Below are 17,276 nucleotides of genomic sequence, written 5' to 3'. Positions count from 1 at the left end.
TTGTCCAATTCCATACATTTCGGAGTGTAAAATATTTTCAAACAATTTATGATAGTGATCAATATGTTTGCTTGTTTGTTCTTTCTTTCTTCCCCCAGGCGAGTTTATTTTTGAATGTGCTGCAGCCGCCTTCGCAAATGTATGTCTCTGTTTGTCCAACATCTAAGAAGGGCGTAAAGGAGGCGGTTTCAAAACTTGAAGAGTATATGATTGTGTCCAACATCCCAAATAAGGGATGTCTAAATGCTTTCTGAAACTCATTGCAACTGAGGTTATGGTGTTTCGATTAATTTAGAGCTCAACTATAGCTAACTTCAATCTACGCTCAGTGACTGTTGCCGGTGTGCATGTACCTGTCCAAATACACCATGTGAGAAACCTGGGGGTTATGTTCGACTCTGGTTTTCATTTCATTTTTTCTATTAAGTCGATACATAAGAACAATAGAACAAAGTTGTATAGTATAAACAGGACACTAGAAAAACAATAGTAGTTTATCGAGCTAGCGACCAAAAATAACAAAAAACAAAGAAAGAAGGTAACAATTAAGAGTAGAGATAAATAAACATGAGATAATCAATATTCAGTCACCGTAGTTTTTTAGGTGGGCTTTAAGTTTAAAAGTAAATCGCTTAAACGTTACATAAGATCGATTTAACAGTTTTTATATCTTTTGGAAGCACTTTCCAGGTTTTATAGCAGTAGTTGTTTAAGAGTTATTTACCGTGTTTCGAGTGATGTCTGCTAACAGAAAAATGGGTATTATTCCACGTACTGTTACGAATATACGCGGAATTACAGGGATTAACAATATCACTAAAGACACGGGGGAGAATATTGTTGACATACTTATAAATAAAAGAATATACATCTTGAGAACATGAATGTCGCTGACCTTAAGAATACCAAGGTCTTTGTGCAAAGTACTGGTAGCACTACGTCGATGTTTAAAAGTAATGGTTTTTAACATTCTATTTTGGAGGATTTGTAAAGGCTTAAGTATGGTAGCTTTAGCCATGCCATAAATTTCAGCACCGTAAGAAATCTTAGAACAAACCAGTGAATAGTAAAGCTGAATAGCTACAGAGGGAGTGAGCGAATCCCTGAGGCGATAGAAAATGCCATTAAACTTAACAAGACTATTACAAAGGTCATCAATATGTTGCTTGAATGACAATTTATCATCAATCATAAGGCCAAGATATTTGACGCAATCTGTTTTACAAATATTAGTATTATTCAATACAAAATGCTCTGGACACGAATGAGAAACATTATCTTTGGCATGAAAAATAGTAAAGTTAGTTTTCCCAAGATGCAAGGTAAGTCTGTTGGCATCAAACCATTTTTTGAGACTGCTTAACGTTGATTGTGCTTTAAGCACGATATTGGTACAGTTTTTGTCGTGGACAAAAACGTTTGTGTCATCAGCAAATGGTATGACAATGAGTGCTTAGGTCCTGAATATCAGATGATCTGCAAACCAGCACTCACTAACATCAGTCGAGCACGCAAAATGCATATGATTGAGGCAGCCAAGCTAGCTGTGCACACTCTATAGTCACCCCCAGGTTGGACTATTGCAACAGCGCGTCTTGATTGGTATAAAAAAATCAGTAATCAGCAAAATTCAAAATGTTCAACGCACCTCCGCTCGCATAATTGTCAAACGCAAGGAGTATGACTGTCATAAAATAACTCATTGCTCTTCATTGGCTTCCTGTACCACAGAGTATCAAATTCAAAGTACTTGTTATAATGTACAAAGCTTACACCATTAGCAGTCGCAGACCTTTATCTCGGACTTACTGGGGCTGCTACAACCTTCACGCAGACAGCTTAGATTCTCTACCTCTTCATCAAATTTCATTGTACCCCGAACTCACAGTGTGACGTTTGCTGATCGTTCTTTTTCTGCTTTCCTTCCGAAAGAGTAGAACAAGATTAGAACAAGAGTCGTCCAAACCGTATGAAAAACGCTCAGACTATCGATGTTTTCAAGGTGACTGCAAAAAAATAACCTGATTGAACAAGCGTATACCAGTTCATATCATATATAGAACTATGTCTCATAGCGCATTTGAACCACATTTGTTGATATTGGCGCTATATAAATATTTCTGATTGATTGATTAATGCTTATGATGTCGCGTGCCATGTTCACCGTCGATCTTGTGGTTGTCGATACGCTCAACAACAAAGAAATGAAAGAAACAGATAAACTGAAATCGCACATGCTGGAAGTAAAGAGCGCTATTGAAGATGGTATCCATAGAAACAATCCCAGCATTGAGAAGAGAAACAGCGACGATAAACGACGACACGAATTTGAAATGATGTGATGTTTGCTGGCTGCCCAAACATGAGAGCAACATGGGCGACGATCCGTATTTCCGAGTGGGGGGGATATGACTTTGTTGACTATCTAAGCGTAGCGCCACCATGAGTTGGCGCGAAGCGTACAAGAAAATTTTGGGATTTACAAACCCTCTAGATGGCCGGAAACGGCACTTACCGAGGGTTCCAAGCGGCATATACCCAACTTTAAAATAATGATATCATATCCGAAATATCTCATAATCAGGATCCAAAATACTTTTTTTTAATTTCGGGTGTTATTTTGGGAAAATTGCCCAAATCAATCTTGTTTCAGGCGCTATGTTAGAATGTTCGAGATCTCTTTTATATTATTCGATGAAGAAAATGGCTTTATGCAGGCTATTATAGGCCTATATACATGCAATACACAATTACACATAGTTACATTCCTAGGTACCGATTGCTAGGGCATCCAGGTGAAACGTGTATTAAGCATTACCCTGGTAACATGAGATTCTCAGCTGTTCGAAGGAATATGTACGTGTGTAGGCCTACTATAGGGCCTATATGAATCATCGAGGTACCTGTAAATGAATCTGGAGAAACTATCACACAGTAAATACGCGCGTACCATGCATAGAGGGTCATGTGATGTGTTCCAGGGCGGTACGCGTAATTTTTTTTCCTAGGGGGGTTAGGGGTAATTATCATATATATGGGTGTATCCAAACCCTCGCGCATGCGTGTTACTCATAGACACGCGTTACTCATCGATCGCTGTAATACACGTGTGGGGGCCCGGGTGTACGTGGGCAGTATGTACGCTGTACAAAGCAATAGATCTCCGCTGTACAGCCAAGGACTACCAAGTGAGAATTGAGGAAAATAAGTGATGGGATGCGGGTTAAAGAAATACAAATTAAAAAGCGATCAAATCGTCACCCTCAATATCATCACATAATTATTTTTCACTTGTAAAATTAAAAAATGTTGCAAAGCAGATAAAGTACCGAATGACTGATAGTTCATAAAGCAGGCTTTAGTTTGTATGTAGGCCTACTATATTAGTATCATGTACAGAATTTTAAAGTTTACCGTAACATTAATGTTTACCGCGAAGCTAGAAATACATGTAATGTAGGCTAGCAGATTAAAACCAGGAGTTGTAATGGTTCCATAACAACTCCCTGCATTAACCAAACCATTAAATTAATGTCCGTCGCACACATTGATGACGACAGATGATATCCGTACATTGTGTCTAAAATCTGGGTGAGATGATTCCTTTTTTATATGCAATTGTATCGAGTAACTTTACCTCTAATCTAGGGCAAGATTCCAGCTGAAGATTGGCGCAAGGATTGTCAGTCGAACAGATCTCCAATGTTGCACGAACGCATATACGTATACATGTGTGCAAAACGTGAATCGCGTCGCACACACTGTATGTGCTACTACTAGCTATAAACTTTTTACGAGTAACACGCATGCGCGAGGGTCTGGATACGCCTACATATGATAATTGCCCCTAACCCTCCTAGGAAAAAAAATACGCGGGCGGTACTAATATTTTACTCTCCCCATTACGCATGATGATTTCACCCAACTAGTACGTAAATGTGTATGCGTGCTTAGAGCAGCAGACGACACCCGTTACCTAGCAATAACCGTGCCTGTAGCCTAACGTGATAGCTATATTCCGGCTGAGCAGCATTAGGCTCTGTTCCTTGGAGAATTCCGTGGTTGCACTGAACTAAACTTTTCCCCACAGCACCAAACGCTCACCCTTGAAATACAATTCAGACATCGACATTTCCCGCTGCAAGCCCAATGTATCTGTACCATAGAAATAAAGAGAGGATCTGTACTTGTTCTGTGCCAGCATGTCTAACGTTAGCATATTAGCACTATTTCGAAGGCCTGAAGTACCAGTACCTTCTTACGCCGTTACTTCCCATGTTCGATCCGTCTTGGTGCAAATCTTTCACGAAGTCACTAACACTATTTTCGAACTGCTACAGAGAAATATCAGTTTGGTACCATCCTGGAACACATCACATGACCCTCCATGCATGGTACGCGCGCCCAATTGACATGAATCCTACAGATTCATTTACCTCGATGATATGAATACTATATGAGGGTGCATATATGTACTACATCAATACCGTGGGACGGTGGGCGCAATAATACATTTTGTTGTTATAGGGCCAATGAAGCCTACAGTCAACTATTCTTGCTTTATAAAGACGCTTTATTTGAAAAGATCGCACTGCGTTTATGGTAGGCGAAAAATGAAGCTAAAAAGAGCCGTACATTCACGATGATGCATAAATGTAGGCATGAAAATATTCTTATCCCTGGCATTTGGTGGGGGGGATATGGTGTATTACATCCCCTCCACCCATTTTCATGGGGGGGATATATCCCCCCCATCCCCCCCAGGATCGCCGCCCATGGAGAGCAACATATCTTGGCTTTAACAGTTGAGAAATTTGGCACAGCTCTACAGTACAGCACATACATACAGTGATGTAAAACTAGACCGGTGCGGTCGCCGTGGAACAAGTCCCGTGGGTAGCCAGTATACCGAAAAATCTAACCAACCAATCGCTGATGAAGCGGTTAGTATTGATATCAAACGTGAATTTAGTAAGCCAAACGTCCATCTGCCTTCTAGGGCCAGAGAGTGCCATATCCGGGCAACTAGAGGTGCCAAATATATAACACACATTGCTTCCCTAAGCCCAAACCATGGTTAGGCCAGGGTGAGCAACTTTGGAATGGGGCTTCTCATATTACCACACCAGCCCACTTCACCCCGAATCCATGATTATGTTCTATGTATTAAATATTACTGTAATATGAGATAGCTTACTAAAGTGGCTTTTTATCTTTCGGCGTTTTTAGTATTAAAGATGGTAATTCAATTTACCAGCTTTTTGTTACTTTGTAGGCTATTCAGTATTTTATTGTTAAGTCACATTCATGCCTTTGTGACCCACATGTTCCACATGTGACAGTGTCCCATCACAAACTAATAAAGTAACTTTCAATTTCAAGATATCCACGTAAACTCCAAAAGAAAATATCAAAGAAGATATGACTCGTTAACGACAAATAAGGTCTAAAACAGTACTCCTCATTTGTCAATAATGAGTCATATCTGATTTTTCCTAATATAAATATATATATATATATATATATATATATATATATATATATATATATATATATATATATATATATATCCTATGCTGTTTTTGTATAGAAATTTGACAACCACATGGACCTCCTTGTGTATATGCGTAATATGTTAACTCGACGTGGGTGGAGGTCCCTTTTAATGCGCCCTTCCCACTCCTGGAATTCTATGGTGTATGTGGTCCACCTAGATTGATTTGAGTGGAGCTCTGAAAACAAAAGCAAGAAAATGTTTGCCATGTGCCTTTAAGATACCTGAAATGACACTTTCCAGGCATTAAAAGTTGCACAAAACACTCCACTTACTTGAGTCATTAGAGGCGGGAATTTTGTGTGTGTGTCAAAGTTGGTTCTTAAAACAGGAGTATAGTACTTACCACTCTGGTCGCCATAGTATGTCTCTGTTGTGCAAAGTAACACCTACACTTTCGAAATAGCGGGTTAAAATCAAATTCAGTTTCAAAGTCAAAGGCACAATGTATGCATGAAGACGAACAAATGATCTGGCTTCTTGCCGTACAACGCAAAGCGCCCTCACTTTTTCAAGGATTCACAGCTTAAACAAACGGAGATACACACTGTGTCAGCATTCTTCCTAGTTCAATTTCTATGGTAAATACGCAATGCGGTATATACTACGCAGTACTGTGCAACAACTGTGGCAACAGGCAAAGATACCATCCTGGTACGTTCAACAACGTATCGTCTAAGGCATAACTTAAAGAAAATACGTTTTCAAACACCATCTGATGTGGTGGAACCAACATTTTGCGTCAAAGTTTACTACCTACTTCGTGGTAACGTGAGGGGATTTATTACTATATTTTACCTTCTACTGAATCGAATCGCTTCTTAAACTTTCGTGGAACAGGTACACAGATTACATTTATATGAAGTCTGTTAATGTTATTGCCAAACTTATATTTAATAATTACAAGCTTATGAGGTTGATTGGTTTAACAGTTACTTACATCACAATGATGGAAAGAAAGCAACACAGCATGAAAAAGTTATTTAAAAGAAAACTGATGAATTTTCAATGATCAAGAGGAACTTCAGTTTTCTGAAAGAGGACATCTAGTTAGTAGTTGTTAGGCTTAGGCCTCATCTGGAGTTTGCTGTGCTGGCGTGGAACCCATATTTTGATAGGGATAAGGAGGTACTCGAGAAGGTCCAGAGGAGGGCTGCTAGGATGATTAGTTCCTTAAAGGGTGTTCCTTATGATGGGTAGTTAAGCTGCTGAATCTCACCACACTGGAGCTTAGGAGGTTACCTGGTGACTTGATTCAGGTTTTCAAGATTGTGTACATGGTTTGACATCCTTCACTGACATTTTCATGTTTGTTAATAGTAGTTGTACCAGAGGTCATTGTCTTAAACTCCAGAAGTTACAAAGTAGGATTAATATTCGGCATAACTTTTGTCTCTAAAAGTTCAAGAATGCTTTAGACAAGCACTTTAAGCATTGTAATCGGCTCTGATTGTGTGTGTCTTCAGTTTTTCATCTCTCCTATAGGGTCCTTGATGGGGACTTGATGTCCCTCCTGATCCCTATTTTCTACTGAACTAAACTAAATAATCAGTGATATGTATGAATATGTTTATTTGTTTTTGCCTGGCGAAGAATCATATTATATGAAAGAACAGTAGAATGAAAGAAATGATTCATATTTTTCTCTTTGTTCCAAAAACAGTTACAGATTTGTATTACTGTATACTAGGATTGTCGTGAGCCAGTTGCAACATGGCATTGCCAAAAGTTGGAGAGAAAGCGCTCGTTGCTGCCAAAGAAAACAAAGAGCTTGCTATTGTGAGGAAAAAGAAACCTTCGAAGAAAGTCTTAGATGAAGAAACTTATGTCGAGGTATGATTTGCCAGTTAATGTGTAAATTACCAAGATTTATGTGACCTTCAGAGAATAATTTGTATTCAGTGCTATCCAACAATGAGCACATTATTTTTCAAGTGCTAAGATGTGTACCAAGTTTTGCACAAGGAAATTTGAATGTATTATATGAGACAACATTAAGAGCTTTCAGAACTGCTAAAGAAAATTTGAAGAATAAATTATTCCCTGACCTGGAGAGTAAACTGACCCATTCAGGCAGGTTAATTTTGATACACATAACAAACTATACTTTGCAAAAAAGTGTATCCACATATTTATTGCATTTTGAGATATATCTTTTGTCCGTCATATTTTAAGAAGTATTTATTTTAAATTTATAATTGACTTACAGAAGCAAATTTTTATCCTATAATCATAACCTATATGGGTTATGTTACTTAATTTTAGAATAATAGTTAATTCACAGTCCACTAGAACTGACTATTATTTTACAGTACGTAGTGTATGGTAGTACAAGTTTTCAAGTTTTCAATGGCTGGTTCTCAAGTACAAGTTTTCAATGGTTGGCTGATTTATGTCTGAGGTGAAAGATGTCAATTGGCAGTAGTTACTAAGGCCAGCAACCAAGTGAAGGAAATCACACACATCATGCCTAATGTTAAAAGTTCTGGAGGGAAACAAAGTAGTGTAATGCCACAAAATAGTAGCATGCTAAAAGTCCTACAAGTACTTTTTGTCAAAATTTTGATCTTTCAAGTGGTATTTAAAAATTTGAAAAAGTTGATTGTAAAATGAGAACATAACATGTCTCTGTGAGAGCAAATGCTTTGTTGTCAGTAGTAAAATGCTTGTTGGAGTTTGTAGACGAGGGATTAGTCTTAACTTACTTTGCAGAAACAAATTTTGGTTTTAAGTATGGAACAACTTTAAAAGCTTGCACCTAGTCTCTTGTAAAAATTCTAACATGAAAAATCTTTTCTCATCTCTTGGAAGGATTTAGAGAAAATAATCCAGCGAGATTTCTTTCCCGACTTACCGAAACTGAAAGTACAGAAGGAATACCTCGAGGCCAAGCAACGAAATGATTTGGTCAAAATGCGAGAGCTGGCCTTCAAGTTTGCAGCTGCTGGGACTCCTCAATCAAGCATGGCCACTCCTGGACAGCGTAAGTTTGATAAATTACATGTTATATTTAATTTAATTTAGTGTTAGATTTCCAAAGACTGAGCTGTATGTCTGTTTTTTGTCTGCCAAACTCAAAGGTCCTGACTCTTTCCCTGCTGATGGTGATGAAATATGATTTGTACTGTATTTGAATTTTCTTTTCCTACAAACTTTTGAATGTTGAAGTTTTTAATTCAAGTTGTCAACATAAACCAATGTGACTTGATTAAATGTGAGTCTACTTTCATAAAACAGAAAACACTACATTTGGGAACTGATGTGATTATGCTAATTGTTCTTCATAGGCTCTGAAGCGGCGACGCCATCAACATTTGAAACTCCAGATCCTCATTCATCAAAAGCAACTCCTCTCAGTAAATCATCCCAGAGTTTGGAGGACAGATTGGTGGGAGAGGTTACATCAAACCCAGAACCAGATGAAAGTAGAGGAAAAGGTGAACAAAGTTAGAAAAAGATGATCATTAAACTGGAAGTCAAAATAACGGATCTTATCATGAACTTTGGTATCGTGTCATGTTCATGATTAGCTGAGTGACAGTTAGTCACTGAGAAACTGTTACAGAGCAATATTTTATTGATAATATTCAGATATTCTAAGTGACATTATACTTGTCTGTTTGTATTGACTGTTGTATCGCTTGAAAGAGAATAATGTATCTTGTTAATCATAGCAATATACCCATAATGGAATTTAGAAGCCAAAAATGTTGTATATAGCTGATATTTATGATTACAAGCAAAAGTTGTATAAACAATGTCATGTAACTTTCATTCATTAATACCAATTATTAAAGGGATGGTTGGCGGCAGAACTGATTGGCTAGCTCAAAATTAGTACAAGAAAAACTGTTCTTTTATTCATACATTTGTGTGTCGCTATTACACATAAGAAGACTGTTCTTTCTGGATATTGAAACATTTTGGAATAATAATTCTATACTGTAAAATCCTTTTCCAGTGAATTAAATGGTTGGTGCCCGCAAGGGAGTGCTACATATAAGAGCTGGAAATCTCTGATCTCTTCTGGTTCTCACTTTAATTCTTGGACAAATTTAACTCACTTGGTCTACTTAAGTCAGATAGCTATGTGGAATTGAGCAAAGTGTATGGCAAGGAAGCACAAAGCCAACTGGCTTCCAGGTTTCTTTAAAGTGGAATATGTTTCTTGCATTTTGAAGCAAATTCACTCAGTGTTCGAAGTTTCTTTTCTTCAAACCAAACCTGAAGCCTAATGCCAGTTCAAGTACTACTTTGACTGCAACAGTCAGTAAATTTTACTCACCAAAACTGTGGCTTTCAATACAAATCCAATATGATATAATGCATATATAAAAATACAATTGTCCTCTGTCTCTGAACTGTTATCCATATTTTCAGAGTATTTTTGATGATGTCAATCAATCGCCAACATCAAGTGAAGTGCTGAACTACCTTCAACTGAACTGCTTGCGTATTAATTTTTAAATATAGAAAATAAATTTAATTTCTAATTGAATCAAGGGAAAACCTAAATTTACAATGCAAAATACAACAGTTAATATTCCATGCACTATGCCTTATATATCTGTGAACACTTTGCAATTTGAAGGTTATTGTGTATTGGAGAGGACTTCCTTTCCTTTGCAATGAAATCCTGCTTTTTTGTGAATATTCCTTATTTCCAGGAAAAGGAGACGCAAATCTTTCGTTAGACAAGTATCTCTCCAAACACACAAGTGAAGACAACGCATCGTTTGTCGAGATCATGGAGGTTGCGCAAGAGAAAGTCCGTCAGAAACACGCCTGGCTGTACGAGGCGGTCAAAAAGCAAGCCGAAGAGCAGGATGAGAAGTTAAAACTGAAGGGTCCAGAGACACTGGCGATCGAAGGACCCAGCGATTCTAACGTCAAGACTTGGACTTACACACCGAAAAATATGCTCATGTATGTCCCAGAAGGTGAGTCCATTTTTGAAGATCTATTTTGTCTATGTACAATTTCTTTTAAGGGTCTTTCAGGTGATTTGTTGTTGTTGTTTTGTTGCTTTTGAAATTTATAAAAAGTTTTCATCAGAAATTGGTTAATAAAGTTAAAAAACAAACTTTGCTTTGGAGAAAATTTTTGATAAGCTGTATTTTTGGCTTCTACTGAAAGGTGAGAGAAACCTGTCAAGGAGATGAAACATCAGGACACTGGTGACTTTGTCATGTGACGTTTGAACTTGCTCAAGTCTTAATTCGTCAGTGTGGAGAAAAACTTAATATGAAAGCTAAGGAAACCAATTATCTTAAACAAAATTATACTTAAAGAAGGTTGTTCCTAATTTGCTTCTGTACCATGCATGCTACAGTTCAAGATTAAACCCTTTTTCACCATCTTCACATTATCGAGTACAGGAAACTGTCTGCACAAAGTAGACTGAATATTTTGAATAGATTTTTTTGAAATCTTTAATTGCAAAGAAAATATTAACTTCATGATAATCCAGTATCATAACATTGTTTTTTTCTTTCAAGGAATGGAATACAGTCCATCAGAGAAAATGGAGGATGTGAAGAAAGCCCGAGAAATAAAGCATATGAACACCAGGTTCGAAGGCAGCCCATTCGCTGTGGATTCCCATAAAACTAACATGGCCCAGGCCGTGGCTCAACAGGCCTCCAAGCAGCAAGGGAAAATTGGTGCCGACGGCAAGGAGGTGGTTACTGGTCAAGGCGCTACTGTTAATGGCTTTGGGTTTGTGGCAACTCCATCCCCAGCACCTGGTAAAGTGGCTTTTCTTTATTTGCAAGTGATAAAAGGCCACCTGTATATAAATAACAAAATCACTCCACAAGAAAGTGTGTAGACCTAGTGTTATGGCTTTGTTGTTTGCTTCTCCTATTACAATATCCAGCCTAGGATCTGCAAAAATTTACTGATGTGGTGTTGCTAGGGTAATTTGTTTGGATATGGCAGTATGAAGGAATATTCTGGTTGGTAGAAGTTGACTAATTTAGAAAATATGCTTCAAAAATTCTGCACTGTGTTAAGTGAAATATTTAGCATTTTTGATGACAAAGATATTTGTTTTAACGTTTGTTATAGTTTCATGAATGTATCTGGCAAAAGTAGAGTGAGTGGAATCGTCGTGTCAAATAATATGAAGATGTGTTTGCTTTCGGTTGAAGTGTACAAGCCATATATTACACAGCAAAAAGTAATAATCATACAGAAATGTCATTTTTTTTAATGAAGGATTGAATGTGGATTACACCGACAAGTAAGGCAAATGTTTGAATTGTATCACATTTTCACGGCACAAATAATGTTATAAGTGGAAAGGAAAGCTCAGGCATTAATTTAGTGTTTAGATTTTTTAATTTTGCACTTTTTGGTTACTGTGTAAAAAAAAAAACTAACTTCTATACACCTTTCATACTTTGTTTTGTTTGTTTTAGCATTTTGCTATGCAATACTATAAAAATTATTCCCTGAAAACTTTGGAAGAACATGTGCCGTGATGACATCGCAGAATTCTGTGGTCATGAAGTAATCAACTATCAAAAATAAGTCATACTCAATACAGGAGCTAAGAAACAAAAAGTGAATAGAGGTTTTTAAAATAGTGTAACCTATTTTCGTCTTCACTATCATTGTGGGGGTTACCACTAAATTTGTGCTTGGGTTGTATGGCAAGACATGACAAAAACTGGAATATACTTTGCAGAAAATAACGAGCACATTTTGAAGTTTTCGGCCACACCCAATTACCATCATGTCAAGCACTGAAGGAAAAATCAGCCTCGCCTTCTGGCCTTCAGATCACGTCTATAAATACTCACAATCTATCCCTTTATTACAAGGAAACTCAAATTAAGCATTTTTGCTAAACCTGAAGATAGGAAAAATGTAGGAACAACTGTATTCTTTATTAATAATTTTGCAAATTTTGAGAGGTTTCTTTGGGTCTATCCTATATGCTCCACGGAGATTAAAAAATTCATGATACTGTTAGCACGTAAAGATAAATCAGCCTCGCCTTCTCAGATCCTGTTTATAAATGTTCACAATCTATAACGATTCTTTTTCCCGCGCAGGTGTTAATGAATCTCCGTTGATGACCTGGGGTGAAATAGAGAGCACACCTTTTAGACTTGATGGTAGCAGTACGCCATCGGCTTCCCCTGGACCGCATTTTAGGGTAAGACCAAGCATAGAACTAGGGATTTTGCTTCACTTTTTTCTTTGGGAAGGTAGGGGGAGGGGGGGAAGGGGTGTTCTCCACCTCCAGCTCCTTTTCTACCTCACACAAAGAAAATTGAAACTAATTATTAGCACAACCCTCTCTTTAGACCTTATTATGACCTACTTTATAGTCTATTTATGCCTCAGAATCCACCATTTGACGATGTATTATTATTTCATAATTTCTGCGGGAGTGTGCTCATAAAGCTTCTACATGGGTGGTCCACTCCAGTGACCCTTCCGGTCACACCCCTGCCTTGAGAATCCAGGGTCCGCCCCTGAACACTACCTTATCTGTCACACACAGTGAATCCCTGTGATACAATCAAGCTGTCATGAGCTTGACAACACCATTGACCTTTGACCCTGATTGTGATACTGCCGGCAGTATTTTTGCAGTTGCATCCAAAGATTTTTCCATTCCGTCATCTAAATCAAAATGAAAGTTAAAAGTAAACCTTTTTCAGATTTCATAGAAGGAAATTTTAAGACATTTGCTGGTACTTGAATCAGGAATTGTGTGGGCTTTCATGTTATTAATACCGATGTAATAAAATGTTTCTGTGTAATATGTCTGTCAGAGTTGAACGCAAATGTGAGTTCATTTTTCCATCCTTCTTCCTATTTTTTTGAATTCATTCGTTCCATTGATTAATGTGCTATTCATAAGAACAAAACAGACGTGAAGATAGCACACAGTTGAGTGAGAAAAATGTAAAACTACTGTTAGAAGAACAACTGAAAAAGGAAATGATAAATCTCAGAGACAGAGAATAAAACTACAGTAGTTATGAGAAATACAATAGCTCATTCACGTTTCACTCCTTCCACCCTAAGAAAAAGAAAAATACAGAAAACTATTAAGATTAATAGTTTACTTTTGTAAATCTTTTCTTAATGAAATATATATGTTACTGACACTAATTATCACTGGTATTTCAATCTTAACATTTTTTGTTTTTATGGATTTACTGACTGCGACGCATACTAGATGAAATATTTATCATATTTTTGTATATATATATATTTTGCATATTTTTAAGCTGCGGATTCCATTTTATTATGTCTTCATTTTATGATTGATATCAATAAAATTTTACTTTACTTATACACAGAGCAAAGAAACCCTGAGTGTATAGAGCTTAGGACTCTATCAATTTCCACTTTTTGTTTTCCCTCCCTTTTACCGTAGATGCCGAAAGTTCCCAGGAGGGATGTTCTTGTTTTGTCTTTAGTGGAGAAAGCCAGCAAGCAACATCGTGCCAAGAAAGAGGCAGCATTGAAGAGAGTGGCTCAGAGTCTTTCAAGGTTTCTAGTTTTTGTTCATTACATGACATTATTCACATGTTTTCAGCAGATATTTTCAGTGAGAAGGAAAGTGTTGGCGATGAGATCTCTTCTCATAAGAGAGCGTGGTGGCCAATTGGCTAAGGCGTCAGACTCTTGATCCAAGGAACGCTGATTCCTGCCTAGTTCATTACCTTGTGTCCTTGGGCAAGATGCTTTATCTCACTTGCCTCTCTCCATGCACCCAGGGGTTTAAATGGGTACCTGTAAGGTAACTTATTATTGGGCGCAGTATGTAACTGCAGCCGCCTGGAGGTATTGTCTCTGGGACAGGTTATCATTGACCATGGGTCAACACGTCGTAACATCTACATACAGCTTTGAAACCTATCACTGGTATAAAGGGCTATATAAATCTGATATTATTATGATTATTATTATCATGACTATTTTGATAAGATCTCAGAAAGTTTGATCATCACACAAAAATTTGTGCAGATTTTTTCCAGATGAAAGTTTCTATGTTTATTTATTAATTAATAGGAACATGAATCTTTCTTTTAAACCGAATATTAGAAGATGTTGAATGAAGATTCTGTGTCCAATTGTCTTGTTTTAATTTATCAATTGCAGTCTTATTGTGATCAAAACCTTTGTAAAATGATGGTTAACAAAATTACTTTGTAAAATGCCTGCCATTTGAAATACAGAACTGATAATGTTACCTATGCAACCCTGATACCTGCTTAAATTTAAATTATGTTGGTGTCCTATCCAGCCTGTTTTTTCTGCATTTTGTATTATTGGCTATTTACATAGCCTGGGCAGAATTTTGTTTTATCGATTGCCCTAAAATTTGTCAGAATTACAGTCCAGTATCATTTCATAATAATAAATAATAATAAAATCCAAATATTAAAGTACTGTTATCATGAAATAAAACTTCCTCAAGAGCACTGTTCAAAAGAACCAATACCTGGAAAATAAAATTACAAACTTAAGAAAACCTAAAAGTAATAACAACAGCAGTAAAAGTTAAAAAAAATGATATAAGACAGGGATAAAAACACAATAAAGAACATGAAAATATAAATATACATAAAAAAAATTCATAATTGTAATAATAGTGACCTCTGTTGAGCCTCGATTAGTATGACTGTTCAATAAATAATATTTATCGTTTTACATATTCTGACCCATTCTCTTCCATCCCTTCTCATATTGGCAGCCCGTCTCCAAAGAGGTTTGGATCTGCCAGGTCCATGGAGAGGTTACATTCGTTAAGTCCAGCGGCCCAGAGACTCGTCAATAAGAGCGTTTCCAGAACCAGCACGGATAAATCCTTACAAGCCAGTTACACGCCGTCGCCTAGATCATTGCCGGGAGATAAGACACCGATCTTGAGAACTACGCCCGGTCGAACACCGGGTAAAACACCGACAAAGACACCGACACGAACACCGAAAACTACACCAAAGAGGACTGAAAGTGTCAGTCTGACAGACAATTTATTAGACTTGCCAAAGAGGAATGCCAGGTCAAAAGCAGCGGATTTCTTCTGACCTGTCGTGATTCGATACGGTGGATCTAATCATCAAACCGATTAAAAGCAGGCACTTGTATTGCTATGTGACGTGCTATCACTGAAGAACGATATGAACACACACTAAAATCACACCGTTGGTTTGTCCGGGCGGGCAACCGTTTTCTCTTGAGGATGATTTTTAGTACTTTCGTCAGATAGAGAAAGTTTGATGCAACATCCACATTTATCTACACCTTATAGTAGGAGGAAGGGAGATGGGTGGGACAAAAAACTGATGACATTCAAGGTAATGTAACCACCTGCTTTTAGTCATATATGAATTGTCATATATTGATGTGTCTCGACAGATTGTGTAGAGATGAAACATGGGTACTAGACAATTATTCCTATGCATGTGGAAGTACAGCCCGTGAAGATCGGCGAACGATTTCTCTCGTCTTTAATAATCGGTTTATGGGTTCGACAAGGTTGACGTGTAAACCGCCAGCGGCGACTACAAATCTTTTTCTGGACTAACAGTGCCTTGTTGAAGACTTCAGAAAGGACGGCCATGTTATCTACAGTAAGGACGTTCAGTGGGCCTTCTGTAATATGTCAGTTTTGCGAATTGTTAGACGACCAAGATCAACGATTCAAGACGACCTTAAAGAATGTTCTCACTTTTGTCTGTGGAATAACTTGCAGAATTTCCCCGGAATGGAATGGTTTTAAGTACCGAGAGGCAAATGTTTGGAGATGTGTGATTGCATCTGTGGACCTATTGTATTAGACCTGATGACACTGTATCTGCAGTGAAATTTTTCAGGGGAATGCAATAAGCGTAATCATTCTTGAGGTTCAATAAATATGGATTGTGAAAAAATTTACCATTGGATAGTTTTTTTTCGCGTGTGGAAGTCTGTCTGGATGGCAAATTGGGGCAAAAGTTTTAACTATATGCACATTATGTAGAGATCTTTATTATATTGTATGTCAATTTCAAATTAATGCTTTACATTCTTCCCCCAAATTGCCTCACCCCCTCAATCTCTCTCATGATCAGGGATGAGACTGAGCCGGGGAAAAAAAATCTGAAATTTATTGATCGCCGTCCTGGGGGAGGGGTTTAATTTAGAATTTTTTTGTCAGGTAAGGAGGGCTTAAATGCAAAATGGTGGACTCTAGATGGAATCTCTCACATCACGTAACTCGCCAAAAAATTGTGGAATTTCTGCTTGTATAATTTATCCATTAGCTTTCTTGAACCAAAAAAAGGCTTTTTTGCTTGCTTTGTGCTACTTGATTCCACCACTGGTCAAATTCGGTGTTCCTTCCCTTCACAGTCCAGCATGTTCGGCAAAAAAAAAAAAAAAAAAAAAAAAAAAAAAAAAAAAAAATTAAATAAAAAAAATAGTAAAAAATAATAAAAAACGCGAATTACGAGAAAAAACGCGAAAATGAAAAAAAAAAAAATCTGAAATCCGCGTTTCCGCGGAAGAGTCTCATGCCTGCATGATGGGCATGCAGTATGAGATGTAGGTTTTGGGGAATATATGATACAGGCCCTTCTCCAGTGTCAACCAAACCATTTCAGTAACTAGAAAACAGAAACTTTTAATGGTTCTGTTGCCTAAACATATTCATAGTGTGGTAAGCCATGCATGTTAATATTCATTAACTTGTGCACATCAAAATGAAGAT

General features: G+C 37.3%; 1 protein-coding gene across 1 annotated transcript; it reads left to right on the top strand.

Annotated features, from left to right (window-relative positions):
• Positions 1-6,250: 6,250 nt before the first annotated feature.
• On the top strand, positions 6,251-17,006 carry LOC139980593 (splicing factor ESS-2 homolog). Its single transcript, XM_071992345.1, has 9 exons — positions 6,251-6,394; positions 7,218-7,387; positions 8,366-8,537; positions 8,842-8,991; positions 10,222-10,494; positions 11,053-11,301; positions 12,616-12,719; positions 13,956-14,071; positions 15,279-17,006. The coding sequence occupies exons 2-9, from the start codon at positions 7,268-7,270 to the stop codon at positions 15,610-15,612; spliced, it is 1,518 nt and encodes a 505-aa protein (XP_071848446.1). The 5' UTR covers positions 6,251-6,394; positions 7,218-7,267; the 3' UTR covers positions 15,613-17,006.
• The last annotated feature ends 270 nt before the right edge of the window (positions 17,007-17,276 follow it).

This window comes from Apostichopus japonicus, chromosome 15 (assembly GCF_037975245.1).
Source record: "Apostichopus japonicus isolate 1M-3 chromosome 15, ASM3797524v1, whole genome shotgun sequence".
Classification (NCBI taxonomy): Eukaryota; Metazoa; Echinodermata; class Holothuroidea; order Aspidochirotida; family Stichopodidae; genus Apostichopus; species Apostichopus japonicus.
The sequence above is the reverse complement of the archived record's forward strand: the minus strand, read 5'-3'. Positions and strand labels throughout refer to the sequence as shown.

What these genes read in the sequence shown, in the direction of transcription:
- LOC139980593 (XM_071992345.1), top strand. Translation starts at nt 7,268, where the DNA reads ATGGCATTGCCAAAAGTTGGAGAGAAAGCGCTCGTTGCTGCCAAAGAA. An exon ending in AACTCCATCCCCAGCACCTG is followed by an intron (nt 11,302 to 12,615) that starts GTAAAGTGGCTT and finishes TTTCCCGCGCAG; the next exon opens with GTGTTAATGAATCTCCGTTG. An exon ending in GTGGCTCAGAGTCTTTCAAG is followed by an intron (nt 14,072 to 15,278) that starts GTTTCTAGTTTT and finishes TCATATTGGCAG; the next exon opens with CCCGTCTCCAAAGAGGTTTG.